Here is a 23064-nt window from a genome sequence, read left to right as displayed (position 1 = left end):
AAATGCTTTGAGTAAACATTTTTCTCAGAATACTGGACATACTTTTTCTTTTAGGGTGCTGCAGTTAACTAGTGTTAATATCATGGGGGGCTGTGTGGTGAAAAAGACTGAGATCACAGAGTTGAAATGGACTATTATTTGGCAGGTAGAGGTTTTGGATTAAATGAGAGTGTACCTTTAAAACCATATCTGCTTTCACACAAACTTAAGCATTGATCAGAAATGTCTTGGTAACAGTGAACTGTTTAATTGCTTGATTATTGTGATTATAAAATGGTGACTTTTAGTATTATTTTTTACTGTGATTTTGGTCTGAAGAAGTGTTATACACAAAAGTGCTTACCTTTTAATAAATATCTAGTATTTATCGGCTGTGCTGCTCATTCATTTATTTTTATGTATTCACTTTGTGTCAGACGAACTTTGATTACGGGGGTTATCTTTTATCTATTTAATAATACATTCAGTGACAGATGTTGAAATCTTATTACTCTGGATTATGGCTCCTATATAAGCAGAGGTAGTAAATATAAAATACTGAACTCTATAAAAACTACATCATGGTCTCATTATTAGCATATTTTCACATGGAAATTCTTGTTTAGATTATGTTTACACCTAATAAGATAGCTAAGTTTAACAAAAAAAAATGAATGTTGAAGATATAATCAAACATATGCAGACTGGTTTCACAAATTTTATGACTGCTCTGTCTAATAGTATTGGGATAAAATTGTAAATTTCTTAAAGACCATATAGTCTGATCCCTTTCTATTAACAAAAGATAGTGGTATTTAATGTAACAGAACTACAATTTAAGCAGTGAAAATTGTTATCTATTCCAGACGATGTTAGCAGTGGCGAGAAAAAATATCACAGGAAGATGAAACACATCAGTACCACCTTACTTTGAAGAGAAACAAATATAAGAGAAACCAGAATAAAGAAAAGCAGGATTTATCATAAACATTTCACAAAGAATCCATGGACAAATACTTTATCTCTAATTAAACAGTATACATTCATTTGTTCATAGGAGGTTGTACGATTCACCAAAGTGCGAAAGTACAACTTCCAGATCTCCGAAATTATGAAAACAAAGGATGTGACTTTTAAATGAATTAATGCACATTGGCATTCATTCATTTGAAGTTGGCATTTTGGGTGCAGATTGCACTATAGCGGGGATCGGGAAATTAATCCTTTCCCTCACTGTAGTGCAATCTCGGAGTTTGTATATTAAAGTAGGGGAGTGGGGGGGGGGCAGACTCCCACATGGGGGAGTGCAGGGGGCACTCTGTATGTAAAGTTTTTGATTTTGAAAATGGTTGAATCTTGTTTTTGAGATTAACATTTTCGAAATCTTGGTATGTTTTGAGTGTTGTGATTTGTCGCACAGCCATACGACTACCAAAATGTATTTCGGACAAATGAATGTATACCAGTTGAACATTTTCAACGTGATTTCACTTTTTATAACAAAATATTATAAAAGAATCATAAAAGATTTTATGTTTTAAATTTTAAAAATACATTCATAACATAATTTCTGTACATTTTAATTAGTATCTTTTATCTCAGGCATAATGTTCTGTTTATTCAAAATGTATATGTTTAATTTGTGTTGGTATTGTGATCCATGTAAGACTTTTGATAATTTTAATATTTTTTTTTGGAGCAAACATATTAAGTCTGGTACCCACAAATATGAGAGAATGCCACACCTTCCCCATTGCGGTGTCCTCTCTGGCATGGTCAGACGATAAAGCTGTCTTCTTCAAAATAAAAATCAGTGCTGTAACACCAGCAAACCCTATAACAGAAAAAATTCTAAGGCAAACTGCATATAAGAAATTACCTAACAGAATTACTAGCCCCTCCAAACCTGGAGAATACAGCTGCCTATGCATAATTGTGCATTGAACCTTGTATTATATTTGCAAAGTGAGAAGTGTGCCTACCAGAAACAAGCCCAAAACAAACTCAAAAACCAAACCACCTGGGTGGAATCTAAACATAAACATATTGTACAACAAAAGGAAAAAATCATAGCTAAAATTAGGAAGTCCAATGTCCATCAGGATAAAATCTCCCTTATCAGACTAAACAAACAACTAAGAGGGCTATGTCTAAAACCTCAAAGACAGCACACAACAGTCCACAGAACTGATTGCTAAAGGAGCCACTTACATGGTGCTGGAAGTTATAGCAAACCTGTTAGCTGACAAATTCGGCTCCAGTTTCACCCTTTCTTCCCCCAGCCTGCCCCAAGTAACTCCATCAAACATAATCCCTCAACTACAACTACAGAGGAGGTCCTAAATACACTCTCTAAGGCTAAACGCACTGCATCAGTGGACCCAGACAATATCTCTGGATGCCTCCTAAATAATCTGAAGCAAGATCTATCCTGACGTCTGGAGTCACTGTTTAACCATAGGCTCCAGACAAGCTTCATGCCATGAATTGAGGACTGCAACTGTCATCCCTTTGCACAAGGGTGGGCCTTCAATGGACCCTGGGAAGTATAGATCCAGAAGTCTGACTAGTCTCATATGCAAAGCCATGGAAATAATTATCATGGATATGATTAATAATGGCATAGAAAACCTTCAGATACTGGCTCCAACTCAGTTTGGATTTGTTAAAAGCAGATCATGTCAACAAAACCTAGTGGACTTCTTTGAAAAAAAAATCACCAAGGCAATGGATGAGGACATGACAGTGCATACTGCCTACCTTGATCTGGCTAAGGCATTTGATAAATACTTCACTTGGGCATTGTAAACAAACTCATGGAAATAGACATTAACCCCATACTTTACTTGCTGGATAGCTAGCTGGCTCTCAGATAGGCCCAAAGAAGTTAGTATAGAACAGATCACCACCAGAAAGAAGCCAGTCACTAGTGGGCCCCTCAGTGCTCTGTGCTGGACCTTCTCCTTTTAGGTATTTACTCCCTGAAAGTCAAAGCCAATGTCAAAGGACTCTGGCTGACCATGTTTGCAGATGACTGCAAACTAGAAGTATTCATAGAGTACCCCCAAGACACTATCATCCTACAAGGTGGACTGACACAGACAAATGACTGGTGCCAAAGTCATGGCTTAAAACTCTATACCAAGAAATGCATAACAGCACCCTTTGGAAAGTTAGACAACCTAAGAACCTATGAAACTACCTCATTGATAACACACCCCTAAGAGTGGTTCCAGTAGTCAGAGATTTGGTGACCTGTATAGCTAGTAACCTGGCTTTCAACCAACATGCAATTAAGGTAGTAAAGAAATTATTCTGTTTCTCAAATTAGAAGGAAGGGTATGGCATCTAGGTCCAAGGAGATTATTATTTCTGAATATTTGGCCTTCACCAGACTCATCATTGAGTAAAATGCCCCTTCAGTGTGTACCCAAAAAGGCACATGCAGCAACTGGAATGCCCTCAGTGGTTCCTCACAAAAACAATACAAGGTGTAAACAATATGTCCTATGCAGATTGCCTCAAAGCCTTATCTCTATGCTTGGCTTCCTACAGACTGTTGAACAGCTAGATGTGCCTGCCATATAAAGTGTCCTTTGATATCATTCTGATGGACCTTTTGCACATCTGCAAAACCAATAGCATCAGAATTACTCTATTCAGGGACTTGAACTTTGTTTGTGACATAAATAGGACATAGTGGAGGAAGAGGTATACATCTCAGAGAATCCCTTCTCTGAAACAGGCTTCCATCCATGTGAAGCAGAATTCTTCCCTAATCCTATCCAAGTGTAACCTGGACCAGCGGATGGGAATGTGGAAACTCCCACCATGTCTAGCACTTATGATGTCTCTAATGCACAGAGGCAGTCTGTAAATCATACCCTGGCTTACAGATATACCCCTTAAAATAACCTATAAGGCTTAAAACACTTGTCACTTTTTGATAGATGCCTTCTGCTACTGAACTTGGTTAAGTAATAAAGCTAACTGGCAGAATTGCTGTTTAGAATAGTCACAGACAAATGTATGAACTACATTTATTTGTTGATGTAAATTTTGGTCTGCAGTACAGATATATGCAGAGCCACTGGCTGAACTAAAAATAAGAGGTCCAATAGGATTGAGTCTTTCATGGTTTTGAAAAGTGAGACACAGGTCACCTAACAGCAGCCAGTAGGCAACTGAGTATAAGGTGAGCTATGCTAATTTATCAGGATAGCTGAAGGATTTAAGCCCTTTATTTATTTATTTATCGGTTGAAGACATTGAGGTCTTCCCAGCTGAGCTGCCATTTTCTATTAACAGAACAGAATACACAGAATGTGATTATTATTCTCAAAATTCATGAAAAACAAAAGCTTGTTATGCACCTCCTGATGTCATATGCACCTCCTGATGTCAAAGTGCTACACAAGTTTAGTTATGCATGGTTTAGAGCTTTTATGCTTTAGTTATAAACTATGGGATGATACCTGCAAGTAGCTCATAGTTTTAAACCTTTGTTCTCTGTTGCTACGTATACTGTTGTCGTATTGTGATAGATGCCCTCAGCTACTGAACTGGCAGAGTAATAAAGCTACTGGACAGAATGGCTGTGTAGAACAGTTCCAAACAAATGCATCGACTACATTTTTTTTCCTCCTGATGATTTGTGTGTACAATTATTTATGAAATATATGCATAGCTATTTTTTAGAAAATAGAAGCAGTGTGTATAAGCTGTGGTACCTTTCCCGCAATGAGCACACAGTCTTCTTGTCTGTTTTGTAGATGGCTGGGCTCTCCCCGCTTCCATATAGTGAATGTAACTGGAGTCCCATCATTCCATTCAAACAGCATGTGGTGCTTTTCATCATTCAAACCAATCCAGAGTATGTCAGTTGGCACTAAAATCATAGTAAAATGCATTTATCAGAAAATTGCCTTTATACATAGTCTTAACAGCAGCATGATGTACATTTCAAGTATTAACAAGGTAAAGACTTCTTAAACATGGGATGACTTCTGCTTAACATTTTAAACTACACACACACACACACACACACACACACACACACACACACACACACACACACACACACACACACACACACGATGAACTAACCACAATTAGCTATACCTTATCAGGGAGTTATGTAAGCATGGTCTTATCATTTTGACTTATCATACAAATGCCTTCCTATTTGGAAACAGCTTCACTTGTACTGGCACAAAGTTTGTTATGTATCTCTGATATTAAATTAAAGAATTTTAGTCTAAACAATTGTTTTGTGCAAAAATCTTTAAGTGCATTTACTTTTTCAGATAAAGTTAATACATTCTATGTGTATTTCAAAGCTCATCCTTTAAAAGTTTTTTATATTTATCTTTCCCATAATATTTCAAATGTCCTTTAAAAACAAAGATGAGATATATGGAAAGGTTGTCAGTGTATCAATACAGGATTACAAGTGCTTTCACAGTTACTGAAATGTGTGTGTGCGTGTGTGTGTGTGTGTGTGTGTGTGTGTGTGTGTGTGTGTGTGTGTGTGTGTGTGTGTGTGTATATATATCTATGGGTCTACTTAGCTGACTCCACTTCAGCGAACTTCCATTCAACTGAAAGCACAGTCTACCGAACCCATTTCCCAGGGAAATTAACCTCTTGGGTGAACTTTACCCTTTTCCCAAGTGTAGTGCAATCACAGAGTTGATATATTTAGTTATGGGGTGTTTGGGTGAAGTCCCCCACTTGGGTGGGTTTAATTTGTTTCCATTCACTTTCTTCCATGGTGGCCAAGTGGATCATTTCCCAGGGAACGGAATTCGGTAGTCCATGCTTTCCATTGAAGTCGGCATTTTGAGATTTGATCGAGTGTTATTTCTGTGAGTAAAAGTAGACCCATATCTATATATCTATATTTATTAATAAAGATAAACTTTGCCCCTTACCCCCACGGTAGTGCAATCTTGGAGTTGGCATATTTAGTTAGGGGAAGTGATGGGGGTGTAGCCCCTTACATAGAGAGGTGTATGTGTGGGGGAGAGGCAAATCACCACATATGGGTAGATATATTTTGTTCCAGGTTTCATTTAATTTTCAAGCTGGCCAAACAGTTACTTACCTGAAGTAGAGTCAGTGTTCTTAGGCAGTTGGTCTAAGTGGGATTTCGGGTTTGTGAAGTAGACCTATATATATATATATTTATATATATTTATATATATATATATATATATATATATAAAATATATATATATATATATATATATATATATATATATATATATATACACACACACACACACACACACACACACACACACACACACACACACACACACATATATAATCTATATATATATATATATATATATATATATATATGTATATATATTTAGATATATATATATATATATATATATATATATATATATATATATATATATATATATATATATATATATATATATATACATATATGAAGGAATATTTATCCACAGAAGGAAATAGACCAGAGGCTAGTATATAAAATAAACACCGTGCACTAGAAGAATCTTAGTTAAATAAACTCAGACTTCTTTTAGGCGTAGTAATTAATAGTGAGCTAGTAGAAAGGAAATAAAAACTCAGACACTGAATAGATGATTAAGCTTTCGCTCTTAGAAGCTCTTCCACCTGAATAAGAGCGAAAGCTTAATCATCTATTCAGTGTCTGAGTTTTTATTTCCTTTCTACTAGCTCACTATTAATTACTAAGCCTAAAAGAAGTTTGAATTTATTTAATTAAGGTGCACTGTGTTTATTATATATATATATATATATATATATATATATATATATATATATACGAACACACACATATACACATGCATCAAGGTATGTCTTGTGTGACCATGGAGTTTGTTAATTTTATTTCCAGGAGGTATGGGGTAGAACCCCCATGTTGAAGGTAAGAGGGGGGCAAAGATGTCACATAAAAGCAAATATTTCAGTAGATATTTGTGATCACAAATCTAACATAGTGGTCTAAATTTGCTGTCACCTCTGTTAGATGTTTTATGTTAGTTAAAAAGTAATCTCTAATGAACCTTTTTGATACGTGATTAATAAAAATAGAAGTTATATATGTATATATATATATATATATATATATATATATATATATATATATATATATATATATATATATATATATATATATATATATATATATATATATAAAGATACATACAGACACACTCACATACACATATGAAAGTATGAAGGTGAAATATGTTTAGAAAATATTTTCTTAATATAATTTACTAACAAACACTAAAAAGAAAATTAAAGGAGTGTTTGGGTGGAGACAATATGTTTCCCTGTTGAAAAATGCATATGATTGATACTGGTGAATGAAAATGCAACAATTTGTGTGAGTTGCTCCATGCTGGTTTAGCCTATTCTTCTATTAAGGCCTACTTATCAGCTATGTCTGCTTGTCTTGCTTTTACTCCTCCTTTCACTTCTAGATTGGAATTTATGTAATTTCTTAAAGGTGTCCTTAATATTAAACCTCACAGGAAGCCTGCTGTTCCTCCTTGGGAACTTAATTTTGTTTTGGAGAAGTTGACTCAAGCTCTTATGAGTCTGCTGCTTCACTTTCCTTGCTACATTGTTACTGGAAGACTGTTCTTTTGTTAGCTATTACTTCTGCCATACAGGTGTCTGAGTTGCAGGCCCTTATGGCTTGTCCTCCTTTTCTGATCTTTCATGAGGACTGGGTATCCTTGCACACTAACCCTTCTTTTATGTGGATAATGAGTTGTCACTGAATCAGTCTATTAATCTGCTTACTTTTTTCCCTGTCCACAATCTGACAGTGAGAGGATGCTGCATACTTTGCCTACTTTAGACATACATAGGCAAGTCAGGGTTTATCTGGCTAAGACTAAAGTTATTAGAAAATCTTTTCAGTTATTTGTTTCTTTTCATCCTAGATCTTTGGGACTTACTGTATCCAAGCAAACTATTTATTCTTGGATTTCTAAGGCTATTTCCTTTTTTTACACTTTTCATGGCAAGAAGTTAAGGCTCATTCTACCAGATCAGTGAATATAAGGACATAGTACAGTTGTGTAAACTCTTACGATAATGGTAGATGTCCTTTCCTCCACTACTGTAGCATTCGCTCCCTCCCTCCATTCCCCTAGTCTTTTGCATTCCTGGATGTACAGGATACCTCTTGGGTTTCTTGGATTGTGTTCCTACTGGGGCATTCAGTTCTGATTATGGTAGGTCAGAACATCACCTTTATGCCCTACACTACACAAGGAGCATTTGGGTGACATTCAGTGTACCTTTAAAAAGCAACAAGTAGTCTTTGGTAGAGTGGACAAATATTTGGGGTTCCATGGCAGAGAATCCCATCTGTTAAGAATACTGCAGCAGTGAAGGCAAGGACATCTACCATTATGGTAAGATTTTACATAACTGTACTATCATGACGGAAGATAAGGAGGAGGCATCTTAGTGACAGATACAGCTGCTTAAAACTGCAATATTGAGGCCATGCTTGACAATAATAGGTTTTACAGTAAGTGTGATTTTAACACTGTGAATGTTGTGTATAATAATTTAAGAGTACAGCTAAAATTGCTACATGAGGATGATTTACTAGATGCCAAGCTTTTTGACTTTTTGGTCACTCCCTACCCAAAAATACCAATCATCTTTGGGATCCCAAAACCACCTACGAATATCTCTGATCCTCCCTACTGACTAGTAGTGGCAAGTGGTGGTTCTGTAACTGAGACAATATCCATCTACCTTGATGCCTTGATAAAACCAATGGTAGAGGCCAACAATTTGTTTTTATTTCAGACTCTCTGGATTTTCTTGTTAAAATTAGAGATATTTCACTTAGCAATTTCAATATTCTAGTCACAATAGACGTAGAAGCACTATATATAGTGCTTCCACACAGCTACTATATTCATGCTGTAAGAGATGCATATGAAAAGGACATGAATGTATTACCAGGAGGGACAGAAGTTCTAGGAAGGTTACTGGACCTAACCCTTAGGAACAACTACTTCATTTTCAACAAGTTTTATAAGCAGACTACTGGAACAGTTATGGAGGTGGCCATGGTCTCAAACCTAGCCAATATGGCTCTGGGAATATGGGAGGAGAAGGCAGTTTGCCAAAGCCCCAATTTTGCATCAGTGAAATGTTATCATTGCTTCATTGATGACATATTGATCATCTGGGAAGGGGCTAAAGCCACCCTGAATGGCGTTTACAACCATATCAGTAATTCCACTAGCTTCCTGAGATTCATAACCTGTCACAGCAAGACCTTGGTCAACTTTTTAGACATAACCACATCCAAGGACACTGAAAACAAATGCCTCTCCAACAATCTTTTCAGAAAACCAGCCAGGGTTAATATCTTGCTACACAGTAACAGCATACATCCCCAAATCACAAAGGTAAATATTATAACATCTCAAGGGATGAGAACTGCGCTTGTCACCCAAGAGCTTAGAAATTTCATCACAAATCTAATCAGCCTAGACAAAGATTACTAAATTCCATCCTCATCTCCAACATCATATCATGCGTTCCGGCCCCAAAATCCGGACAATACCAAGAAAGGAGGGGGGTATCCATATTCATCAAGGACACCCACACATCAAGACTGGTGGCAATGCACGATGCATCGGAGACCATCCAGGTGCAATTAACCATAGGCAAGACTGCTCTGCAAATTGTAGCATGTTACAGGCCACCCTCACAAACTCAGGAACCTCACATGGCTTTCCTGAAAACACTGGAGGGGATAAATGTATCTCCAAACACCATCATACTAGGTGACTTTAATTACCCTAATATAGACTGGGAACACTATTCAAGCCCAAACACCCTAGCCCAAAAGTTCCTGGAATTCATAAACTCAAATGCCATGGAACAACTAGTCACCATCCCCACAAGAGGAGAAAACATACTTGATCTCATCATCACGAACATGGGAGCACAATGTTCAACACCGGAAGTATACCCCTCACTGGTGAGATCAGATCACAAACTAATCTCGCTGGAGGTCCTCATCCCACCCCACCTGAAATAAAAAAGACCACAGTAAAGAACTTCTCGAAAGCCGACTTCACACTTCTAAAGACTAGTGTGGTCTCCTTTAAGGCCCAGGAGCCGGTGGAAAACAGTACTCAAGCCGCTGAATCACTTACAAATGCCTTCTACCAGCACCTGCAGGACTGCATGGATAAGGCAATCCCAAGCAAAACAAAGACTCTTTGTACCAAAGGCAAGCGTCCAGTCTGGTGGACCCCAGCCATAAACAAACTCTACAACAAAAGGAGGAAGCTACTACAAGATAGAGCAAAATCCTTAAAAGGCAAGACACCTTTGATCACTATAAGTAAAAAACTAAGAGCTCTCATAAAATCATCCAAAGCAAATTTTGAGAGAAAAATAGCTAAAGACTCAAAAGACAATCATAAGGCCTTCTTTAGCTATGTTAGAAACCTGGGAGGAAACTCCCAGATATGCTCAGAACTAGTTCAAAATGATGTGAAGATTACTGATCCTGCAGACATTGCCAACATACTGGCTGACAGGTTCAGTGCAAACTCCCTCCCCAAAAGGAGAGATATCTATACCAAACGATTGCAGCCCCCAAACATCTCTAACGCCCAAGTGAGAACTGCTCTCTCCAAAGCAAAAACACAGCATCCATGGGACCTGATGGTGTCCCCGGCTGTGTGCTCCACGAACTCAACGAGGAATTAAACCCACAGCTAGGACAGCTGTTTAATCATAGTCTCACCTCTGGATACATTACCCAGGAGTGGCGCACTGTGACTGTGGTCCCACTTCACAAAGGCGGTGCCTCCACCGACCCTAGAAATTACCGGCCCATTAGCTTGACAAGTCTTATCTGCAAAGCCATGGAGAGGATCATAATGGACCTCATAAATAAAGACATAGGAATTTGCAGACTTTGGATCCAACCCAGTTTGGCTTTCTCAAAGGCAGATCATGCCTTTTAAACTTGGTTGACTTTTGAAACAGTCACCAAAGCCATTGATGAGGAAAGGCAGTCCATACAGCCTACCTCGATCTGGCGAAGGCCTTGATACAATACCCACTCGGGTATCATTGAAAAACTCATCAGCTTAAATGTTAACCCATACATCACAAGATGGGTTGCAAACTGGCTGAGTGACAGAACCCACAGGGTCAGAGTTGCTGGCGCCATGTCAGACTCAAAGCCTGTCACAAGTGGTGTCCCACAGGGCTCAGTCCTGGGCCCACTCTTGTTTGGCATCTACTTTTCAGATGTACAAGCAAACACAGGAGGGTTATGGCTGACAAAGTTTGCAGATGACTGCAAACTGGGCGCCGTAGTCGAAAACACATCTGACACAGATATCCTTCAGAAGGGTCTCACAGAAACAGATAACTGGTGCCAGAGCCATGGCCTAAAGTTAAATGCCAAAAAATGCATAGTCATACCCTTCGGGAAAAACAAGGTAACCCCTAGCTACCATATAGGTGGCAATCCACTGAGCACAGAAGAAGTTATCAGGGACCTGGGGACCCAGGTTGACAGTAGCCTGTCATTCAACACCCATGTAGCTAAAGTAGTTAGGAAGACCTTCTACATTGCCCACCTTATCATGAAGGGATTCACATCTAGATCAAGGGAGGTCATAGTCTCCCTATACTCATCACTCATCAGACCAATGATTGAGTACAATGCCCCATTCGGAATGTATCTGACCCGACACTTGCAGCAGCTGGAGAGGCCACAAAAGTTCCTCACCAAAAGGATAAAGGGTCTCAAAAATCTGTCCTATGCTGCCCGACTGAAAGAACTCCAGCTCTATTCAGTCGCAGCTTACGCTGCTCAGAGGTGACCTTTGCCTGACATACAAGGCCATGTCAAACCCAGATTTGATGAATATGCTTCACCTCAAAAAATCTAGATCCGTCAGAGCCACAAGGGCGGGAGAATTAAACCTCGACACGGCTATTAATAGGACGTGCTGGAGGGATAGATTCATCACCCAAAGACTCCCTATGCTGTGGACAAAATCCTGGTATATGTAAGGCAGAGCACCTCGCTGGCTTTGTTCAAGAGAAATCTTGACCAATGGATGGGAGATCGCAGATATACCCCAGGGATTACCTCAGTGTCACTGCTCGACAGAGGCACAGCAAAATAATGGGTATAGTTCCCCATACTAAAGGGGTGGCATAAGCCACAAAACTATGGGCTAGGCTTGTAAATACCCTCGGGCTGATAGCCTAGTATGAACCTATGAACCTATGAACCTATGAACAGTACTTTAAAAGAGGCAGTGGACCCCATTTTCAGGGACCCTCTGGGAGACTCCTAAGGCTCAACAGAAACCAACCCTGGGATCCACAGGAAGACAAAAGAAAAAGAAGCATTGACACTCACTTTTACAGTAGATTATAAAACATGGTAGGTCAGAACATCACCTTTATGCCCTACACTACACAAGGAGCATTTGGGTGACATTCAGTGTACCTTTAAAAAGCAACAAGTAGTCTTTGGTAGAGTGGACAAATATTTGGGCTTCCATGGCAGAGAATTCCATCTGTTAAGATCATCTGGGAAGGGGGTAAAGCCGCCCTGAATGGCGTTTACAACCATATCAGTAATTCCACTAGCTTCCTGAGATTCATAACCTGTCACAGCAAGACCTTGGTCAACTTTTTAGACATAACCACATCCAAGGACACTGAAAACAAATGCCTCTCCAACAATCTTTTCAGAAAACCAGCCAGGGTTAATATCTTGCTACAAAGTAACAGCATACATCCCCAAATCACAAAGATAAATATTATAACATCTCAGGGGATGAGAACTGAGCTTGTCACCCAAGAGCTTAGAAATTTCATCACAAACCTAATCAGCCTAGACAAAGATTACTAAATTCCATCCTCATCTCCAACAGTACTTTAAAAGAGGCAGTAGACCCCATTTTCAGGGACCCTCTGGGAGACTCCTAAGGCTCAACAGAAACCAACCCTGGGATCCACAGGAAGACAAAAGAAAAAGAAGCATTGACACTCACTTTTACAGTAGATTATAAAACAATCAGAAAGATCATGACTGACAGCTGGGTAATGATTACAGACAATAAATAATTGGAAAAACTTCTAGGACACTATCCTTGTTTTGTTTTTTAAGTGAGCCAGAAACATTAGAGACTGGGTAAAGTGCAAATTCAGAATGGAAGGAGGTCAACAGAGGAATTTATCCCTGTTATCCCCCTTTTTGCACTTACTGCAAATACATGAGCTGCAAGAACTACTTCATTTGTCCAGTACTCAGAAGAAAAATTAACAGCGTGTTCCTGTAATTGCAACACTGCTTTTGTATATACTGTGCACATTGTAATGGCTGCAGTTAGTTTTACATAGGGAAAACTGTAAACAAATTTGAAATCATGGTAGCACACCTCCTGTCCGACATCATACTCCAGATACTCAAAAATAAACAACTAATGAAGTATTACCATGATTTACCAGACCATGGAGGTTTCCACTTCCACATTCTGGACAAGCTCACTATGGTTCCACTCAAAGGAAACAAAAATGCAATCCTTGAAAAAAATTTGTTAAGCTGGCAGATGAGGCTGGGCGCCCACCACAACCCAGGTCTAAACTCAATCATTTCCATTAAAAGTATGGTTGCACTTGAAACTAAATCATAAATCATACAGCTAAAACACCTAACCCAGGATTTGGACATAAACTGTTAATTAACCCCAGCCACTGTTGTTAATATGAAAAAGTCAATCAAGTAATTACATTTGTAAATCACTGCATCTATATTCGCTTGGTTTATCTGGTGAACTAGTGGCATGGAAAACAAGCCACATTATTATTTTTTTTCTTTTGTTTTGTGATCTCTAGGTGAGTACAAATCTAAAAAGTAACTGGCATGGGTCTGAAAGTGTTTTTTTACCTCGTGATGTACACAAACCTAAACAGCAACTTTTAGTTATTTGAAATGTGTTTTTTTTCTACTACTGATTTGGGACTTGGGCTTTCCATTTAATGCTAAGAGTGAGAAAAAGTGGACAAACTCTACCTCTCAGTTTGATTGACAGCCCACTCCCATGCTGATTATATCAGCATCTTACATCAACTAACCCCACCTCGGGCAGCATGGCACCACGCCCTCTCTCATGAGATTGGTTAATTATCCTTCCAGCTGATCCCTCCCTGTTTCAAGCCCTTTATCTAGCCAGGCACAGAGCTATCTAGCCCTCTTTTGCACTAACTTTGTCACCTGGAACATGAAGAGAGGAAAAATCTGATTAAAAGAGCCCTGACTTCACCACCTGGAAACTGGAAAGAGGAAGAATCTGAATAGAAGAGCACTCAGTAACTCCTAGACTCAGAAAGAAGCTTGACAGTGAAGACCCCAGACTGGAGTATCATAAAATCATGTTCTGAGAAAAGAGCATTCCACCTCTTACTACACCTTCCCCACAGCAACCATGTATAGATAATTTAACTATTAGGCCTGCATTTAACAAAATTTCTATAATCTGCAGTACAATGAAGATTGTTGTTACAGGGCACCACTCCACACTGCTATATTCTTTTCACCATATGCACAATTTGCTTATGCTCAAAGAAGATCTGAGATTCTTATGTTTATTTAAGCTTTTGTATATTCTGCAGTTCATTTGGTGATTTTTGTTCCATGGGCTCAGAAGGCCTACACAAAAGGTTCTGAGGTCTCAAACTTAACTTACTTTTTTCCCTCCTACATGTGCACATCCATGGGCTCTGCAAAAATGAGCACTGTGACTTGTTTCCATTGTAAGCTATTTCTTTGGTTGAATGTACTGTTCAGAAATGGGAATCACCTAGTGTAGCTTTAAGTGGCTACCTCCCCTACATATAAAAAGGTGTGTCTTCATTGAGAAATAAGAATGGGGACTGGTCACATTACTCATGTATATGAACCTCTTATAAGCAGGCACTGTAAACCTGTTTTGCTATACAAGAGAATATTAGCCTTTCGCATTATATGTCAGGAGATAATGAGCCCAATAAATGTGGGCACAGCCTCTCATATTACATGTATTAGACTGGAAAAAGTTCTGTAATAAAGCTTTCATACTTGGCTGCAAAGAATATGAGCCCCACTGATGAAGACATAGCCTCTCATTTTACATGTGTTACAAAACAGATTAAAGTCTGGTGATAGTCTCATAAAAGCAGGCATTTTCAATGATCAAAGTGTAAACCACTCTATCAGATGGAACTGATGAAGCTCAGGTGAAAGTGACTTCTTAAATATCTTTGTAGCTCATAGTGTGTTGTCATGTTCTGTTTGTTAAAAGTTAAAAATAAAAACTTTCAACAAAGAATGAGGTTCCACAGGCTGCTGAGCTGGTAAACCCTCACAGGTAATCTAGGAATATTCAAATAAGGGACTAACCTCTAAGCTTTGGGATTTCCATCTCCCAGATTTTCCTCCAATCAGCTCCCATGGAACTTTCCACCATTGTCTGTAACTGCCTTTAAATAACTGACCTGTTGAATGTAATGTATTAGAACAAGAACACTCCTCCATCTTCCTACTTAACTGAATAAACTACTGGAAACTTCACAAGGTGTCATTATTCCTCCCACAGGGAGGGTATCAGAGAGACAGTCTCCTAGATCTGCTAGCTAAAGTGATTTTCTCTGGACTAATCCTTCATACTCTATTTCTCGTTAGTCATGTAACCCTCTGGGACACAGGTGGGATATCAGACTTCACTCGAGCTTTCTGGATTACCTCTGTTTACTTTTTAAACAAAGGGACCAAATGTCATGCATCAGTGGCCCAAGGACCCTTTACTACTGCAGCAACTTTCACAAAACATTCCTTGGAGCATGGTCATATGCCTTCTCCAAGTTCACAACACACATAAAGATAGTATGTGCAAACTTCCATTACACTCCAACAGCTGTACAAGGACAAAGAAATGATACAATTTCATGTCTGGAACAGAATTTCTTTTATTTGTTTGTTAACTGGTAGGTGACCTGGTTGTCATGGATCCTTTTGAGCCATAACCTGAGTCAAAAGGGCAAAGTTGAATATAGCAGTTCATATAAACCAATCAACATACAAGTTTCAGAAGAAGATTGAAACCAGAGTATCTGAAAAAAACACAACCAGACAGTGGGAAAACCTACAAACTTCGCACAATGTCCAGATTGAAACCCAGACACTTGTGATGTGAGGCAGAGATCTTACCACTAAGGTGTCATGTTACCAGTCTGTATTTTCCACCAAAGGCACAGGCTTGGCTAGTGGATTATGTCTCCTTTCTAGTATCTGGCATATGTTTTCTCAGGTAGGCTGAAGAGTATGATCTCTGTATAACTAGAATGTGTTACCTCATTCACCTTTTGGAAAACAAGGATCACTATCCTAATCTATCAATCCAGAGATGTTGTCTAAGCCTTTCATTTAACACTGAAAAGACATGTTAATAAAAAAAAAGCCAACAATGTCCAGTAGCATCATCATTTCAAACTGAATTTCATTCAGTCTTAGATTTTTATATAAATATGCTGCTGTTTTTTGAATCTGCATATAACAGTTATGTGGGATGCACTTAAGTCTTGTAAAGCCTGTAGCATGTAAACAAGAAATGCATGATTTAATCTGAAATATGTGGATTACTTCAGCTGTGTGGAATGATGTGTTATCTTGTGATCTTTTTTATGAAAGTAAGAAAAAAGAAAATATACAAAGTTATAAATTCCTGCTTTTTTGCTGGTAAAGATTGGATGTGAATATTTAATTATGGGATCTGGTACTTTTTCCAAGCCAGGAAGCTGAAAATCATAAAAGAGCGATGGGAAGATTCTGTTTATTGATATCAGACCAAAAACAAATAAACAAGGGCGTTAATATGCAAATGTGAAAAACTATTTGGATACATCTGTGAGTTCTATATGAAAAAAATGTAAAATGAAGAGAAGAGAATAATTGTCCTCTAGATGGTGACTTGTGTATGTGCAATTTTGTTTTGCCTGACACGTTCTGGAAATGTAGGTACTATATTCAAAGCAAGAATTATTTCAGAAAGAAACAAGGAAATGTGTAACTGTTGATAGAACTGTCTTTGCTTTACTCTGTAGTTTTATATCTCTCTCTGCATGTTCGACTGTTAACTATATTGCATAACTCATTCTTTTCTAAGCAAAACATTTCTGTTTATTCAGCTTTTAAACAGTGTGCAGCTGGCTGGCTGTTATTTATTTATTAACCGAAAAGAGAACACTTATGGTTAACTTGTGACAAAGATTCTGGCATCCACTTCCACTGGCCAGACCTCTTTGTCACACACTACCAGTTGCGTTTATTATGATTTGGCTTATTACCAAGGTTCAAAACAAGGAGATGGAAGCGAATGATAAAAAGTCAAAACCAAAACCAAAGTTCGCAGTGGAGAACCAAATAAGGGTCCAGACCATGACTCAAGTCCACAGATTTAATAAAAATAATCCACAAACGCTTTACACACAATATACGTTTTCGAAACGTCTTCTTCAAAGTGCAAAGACAGAATGACAATGAAGTACTCTTAAATAGATATTCAAAACTGTTTGTCCAATAGGACCATGATCAATCAAACAATTACCACCAACAAAACAATTAAATTATATCCAATTTCCAAACAAAATAGAAACACTCATTCTAAGATGGAAGCACTGATTATATAAAAACCATAACATCGTAAATATAAATATAAATATTGTTAAAACCATACCTGTTAGACATTGTAAAAGAAATTGTTAAAATATTCCTAAAAATCCAATAGTATTATGTAACACGAAAATAGTATTTTTTTTAAAAGGTAGTAATTTAAACATAATTAAAGTCATAAGAAAAAATGTTTATCAATGCTGTTATCTAGTGGCAATTTACAATTTGGCACTTCTCAATTTTAGTACAGAAGCTATGGAAAGCATATCATTAAGACCTGGCCTTTTTGTGGCTTCCAATGTTATCTGCCAAAATAACTCCCTATATTCTAATTTCGTTTCCCACATACCACCCCTTAATTCTTTAGGGACCACTTCTATAACAAAAAAACTGAAGTAAGCTTGTAAACAAGTTAAAGTGTGACGATAAAGTGCATTAGTCATATTCCGCTTTTTTATGTCATAAAAATGTTCATAGATTCTTGATATGAGTTTCCTTTCGGTTTTACCTATGTAAAAGGACCCACAGATGGAACATAAAGCTAAATAGACCACCACATTGGTATTACAATTAGAAAAGGTATTACTCTTAATGTGTCTATTCCTACTAGGTATATGTATACTTGAACAATTGGCAACATATGAACATTGGGAACAAAAACCACATTTAAAAGTCCCCACCCTTCTAGAAGAACATCCTAGCCTGATACCACCACCAAACTCAAAAAGTCTCTTAAAATTCGTGTCCTTCTATATATAAATCTTAGTGGTGGACAAGTTATTTCATTTAGTTCAGAAATCTGTTTGAAACGGTCCCATTCCGTTTGTTTAATATATCATGAATCACCAGTATAATCCATAATATAAGCTTCTTCACCAGGTAGTGTGAAGTTTTTTGACCCAATATTAGGTCTAGATTCCTCATCACAACCTAAAATGGGAGTGAACCTACCATTTCTACCCTCTACAACTTCATTAGTAACATCACTGATCAAATTATCAGAATAACCTCTATTTCTTAACATTTCTTTGACAAAGTCACATTCCTTTATAAATTCATTATCTTGTGAGGTCATACGACTGATTTTTAATAGTTGCCCTTTGAATAAATTTTTTATTTTTTTTTTGGAAATATGGATGACCACTACTAAAATGAAGGTACGAATTGGAAAAAGTTGTTTTCCTAAAAACCTTAGAAGAAAAGGAATGGTCCAATTTAGTCAAGGAAATGTCCAAGTATATCAATTCCTGACTATTAAAATTTATGGTGAAAGCGCTAAACCAGTGACGTTCAGCATTTACAAATTGTTTTATCTGTTTTACCTGTCCTTGAACATAGCGTTTTGATTATCTTTTTTGCATGACATTACATTTTAAGTATTGTGCTGCAATAAAATACATTTTTTGGAGCCTACACTGCGTTTCCTCTGTGTTTTTCGTTGCTACACACATTGACTATATCACATCACAGAAACATCATCAACCAGTGGTGAATTTATCCTTACCTGGATATTAGTTAACCTTCTTTTATCAGTTTATCAGCAAAGATGATACTAACCATTACATGTAATTATTATACTTTTGCTGCATTGTTCTCAACATTCTGCAACCTATTACAAAAATTCTTACAATTAGCTCATATGAAAAAAAATATCCTACTGTTATAAGACTTCAAAAATAATTTCCTTGGCCCCTTGAGACATGACCTTATAGGCTTATTTTCAGATCTGAACTCAGTTGGTATAACAGCCAGTCAGGCCCAATATATCCTCTAACAATTGCACCCAAATCAATCTACTTATCTCCACCTAGCCAGACTTACACAGCCTTAAACCACTTTCTGAAAGTCTCACTTACCTGTGGTCATTGACCTGTGGCTCAGAGACATAGGACTAGAGCTCAAATATTGACTTTACTTGATTGGATACCCCTGTAGCCAGCATCCTTCTTGCAGCTTGAATTTTTCCCTAACTCTCCCACCCTTTTCCTGTTGTGGTTGTAAAAGGCTGTGTCTCTGGCTTCCATCCCTAATGGTAATCTGACTTTAAAAGTCCCTCCCTTCCATCATTCATTGCTATTGTGTGTTGTGTAAGATACTTTTCCACGTATTGTTTTCTATAGATCCATAATACTACCCAACAAACCAGTATTGTTTTTCAGTAAATCTCCTACAAATTGTCTCCTGCTCATTTTCCCAGAGCTCCCATATGCATGGCACACTCACCACACTAATCCTGCTCCATCCTTAGCACAAATAGATTTATTTTATTATTTTGTACCTCAGATAATTATTTTAGAGTGCTACTGCTTTATTTTCCTTTATTTGTTGATTTTGCCCATTAAATCATTTTAAAGGTCCCTAAGGTAGCTTGAGTTGTTTTGTGGTAGAATTACACTCTCAAGCAAATATTTTTTGTGTGTTTTTACATTAAGAGGACTGGGGGGGGGGGGGTAGGTCCATTAGTGGCAGAAGGTTGTGGTGACCTGGTCTGTCCAAGTTAGAAAACACGTAAGAAGTGCAATCATTTTATTGAGCAGAGGGCTTAGAGGCCAGTTTTCTGTTTTACGTACCTGTATACATTTGGCACAATTGAGCACTGATGCCCATCATTCAGTAGTGGTTAGTAGTGCCATGTATCGCTGCAGATACCTAGAAACCAGATTTTCCACATAGAAGCACCTCTAAAACTGCATCATAACTCGGTGAATACAGAGTACCTACTTTCTGTGTTGCATAGCATTGAGCAGCTAGTTTGCACATTGAGGAGCACTGCCCCTTGCATTTAGTATTATATAGCCTAGTCTAGTCTCTAGCCCCAAAATCACCCTTAGTCAGCCCACAACTAATCCCTCATACACTGCACCCTTGAAGCTCACCTAATAAAGGACCTGACATCATTGATATGCACTTTCCCAATTTTGCAGCAGCCAGTGGACATGGGTATATTAAGAAAACGTAATAACTTTCCAATGTTCACCAACAACCATTTACTTCTCAAAGAAACAAATACAGTATGCAAGAGATTTATATACACAATGTCTCTTCAGGCAAAACTCTCATACAGATATGCATACTAACAATCTGGTTGTCATAAACACACACATATATTGATATTTTATCACTGCCTATTTAAGTGGTACATTTTGAAATATTTTCTGCTTAAAACCTCAGGTTAGGCCGGCTAAGATCTAGCTGTATTCAACTGGATGCATAAGAGAATTTAAGTACCTTTTATCTGCACGTTTTTCAAATAATAAAGCATTTAAATTTATTTATTTGTGCTGCATTGAATATTAACTAAACTGGACGTTTTGACTCTGTTTTTTCAGTTAGTGCTTGCTAGAATTTTATTGCCTGTTAGTAATTGCAGGTGGGGGTAGTCTCATTCATTGATATACTGTCACTGCCTATTTAAGTGGCACATTTTGAAATATTTTCTGCTTAAAACCTCAGCTTTGGCTGGCTAAGATCTAGCTGTATTCAACTGGATGTATAAGATAATTTAAGTACCTTTTATCTGCACTTTTTTCAAATAATTGAAGGTTGTGTGTTAGGCCTGGCAAGCCAGCATGTAAAAATCTACTGCCAATCATTAGTAGACCGGAGTTCCGCTGTGGCGACCCCTAACCGGAAAAAGCCAAAAGACACAACAACAACAGCATGTAAATTGATTTATTTGTGTTGCATTGAATATTAACTGAATTGGAAGTTTTGACTGTTTTTTCAGTTAGTGCTTGCTAGAATTTTATTGCCTGTTAGTAATTGCAGCCGGGGGTAGTCTCATTCACTGATATCCTGCAACTGCCTATTTAAATGGTACATTTTGAAATATTTTCTGCTTAAAACCTCAGCTTTGGCTGGCTAAGATCTAGCTGTATTCAACTGGATGTATAAGAGAATTTAAGTGCCTTTTATCTGCACTTTTTCAAATAATACAGCATTTAAATTAATTTATTTGTGCTGCATTGAATATTAACTGAACTGGAAATTTTGTCTCCTTTTTTCAGTTTCCCACCCAACCTCCCTGTTTCTGTTTTGGTGTTAATCTTGGTGGCTTTGAAACTGCCTGCCCCTCTTGTAAATTTGTGTTTGGATACTCCTTCTGGGCCCATCTCTTTTGCTCACTCATCTGAGTGCAGTGAGATCATATTCTGATTTCAGGCACTCCTACTGTGTACAAAGAAAGCATCTGGGAAAGAAAAACTTTTTTTTAAGCTTGTATCCTGTCTTTTCTGTAAGTGGTCTAGACTGTTTGTAGGCTTCAGAGCCCCCAAGCCTTTCTGTGTTGGAGGGAAGCCTTCTAGCTTAATTTTGTTTCTTAGAACTAGCCAGTTTTCTAGTTTCAGCACTCAAATCTGTTTCTTTGAGCTCAGCTCTTGTTCATACTCATTTTAAGCATAAATAAGCTGCAAATTACTACAACACTCAACTTTCCCCACTTGTCTAGAGAAAAACAGTGTTTAGTACTTAATATAGAAGCACCTATCCAGGCATGTCTAAGGGTCAGCTCCCGGTGATTTCTCCTGTCTACCTGATGAATCTGGGCATCTTGGGGTAATGCAGCAATTGCCTCATGTACACAGACAACCCTCTCCTCCTACCACCCAACACTACAACCTGTGAGAGATGCACTTATATAGCCAAACTGGAAGCAAAGCTCTCTTCACCCAAGACTGGACTAGACAGTCAAGAGGAGAAGGTAAACATTGCACCACACCACACTCATCACATAGTCCCTCAAAACCTACACCACCAAAACACACACATAGAAACACAAAACACACATCTACATTCATGGAGGCTCTCAATAAAAACCTGCTCAAGTATCAGGGACCTCCAAAGCAGAAACGCAAGCAAACTCCACCCCCCAACACAACCCAAATGACACATAGCCCGCAAACTCAGTGTGCCACTCAACTACAGCCCATAAGGCATCACAACGTACCCAACATTCTAGTCATAGGTGACTCTATAGTCAGGCACACTGATGTTCCACTCACCAGGCTAAACAAGGAGAAAGTTACTGTCAGCTGCCTGTCAGGTGCCAGAATCTGCTACATAGTGCATGCACTCAGGTCACTCCACAACAAGTACAAATATGACACTGTCATTGTCCATGTTGGTGTGAATGACCTGAGACGTACCTCCCTGGACTACATGAAAAGAGACATGGAGGAGCTCTCCGATCTTGTAGCCCAGGCAGGTATGACCCTAGCCCTGAGTGGCATCCTGCCATCACCCAGAATGATACTACAGTACAAGGACAAAATGATTGACTTCAACAATTGGCTAAGCTTCTGGTGTCATTCTAAGGGGATGCAGTATTTGTCTACCTGGGA

General features: G+C 38.1%; 1 protein-coding gene across 1 annotated transcript in view; it reads right to left on the bottom strand.

Moving 5' to 3' along the window:
* Positions 1-23064, bottom strand: part of LOC122796777 (macrophage mannose receptor 1-like) — a 1798323-nt gene that overhangs the window by 1252390 nt on the left and 522869 nt on the right. The window contains exon 8 of the mRNA XM_044065505.1: positions 4710-4867. Within this exon, the coding sequence (XP_043921440.1) occupies positions 4710-4867 (158 nt within the window). The remainder of the gene's footprint in view (positions 1-4709; positions 4868-23064) is intronic.

This window comes from Protopterus annectens, chromosome 3.part0 (assembly GCF_019279795.1).
Source record: "Protopterus annectens isolate FY-2018-M chromosome 3.part0, PAN1.0, whole genome shotgun sequence".
Classification (NCBI taxonomy): domain Eukaryota; kingdom Metazoa; phylum Chordata; order Ceratodontiformes; family Protopteridae; genus Protopterus; species Protopterus annectens.
Note: the sequence above shows the minus strand (reverse complement) of the source record. Positions and strands in the feature narration are given on the sequence as shown.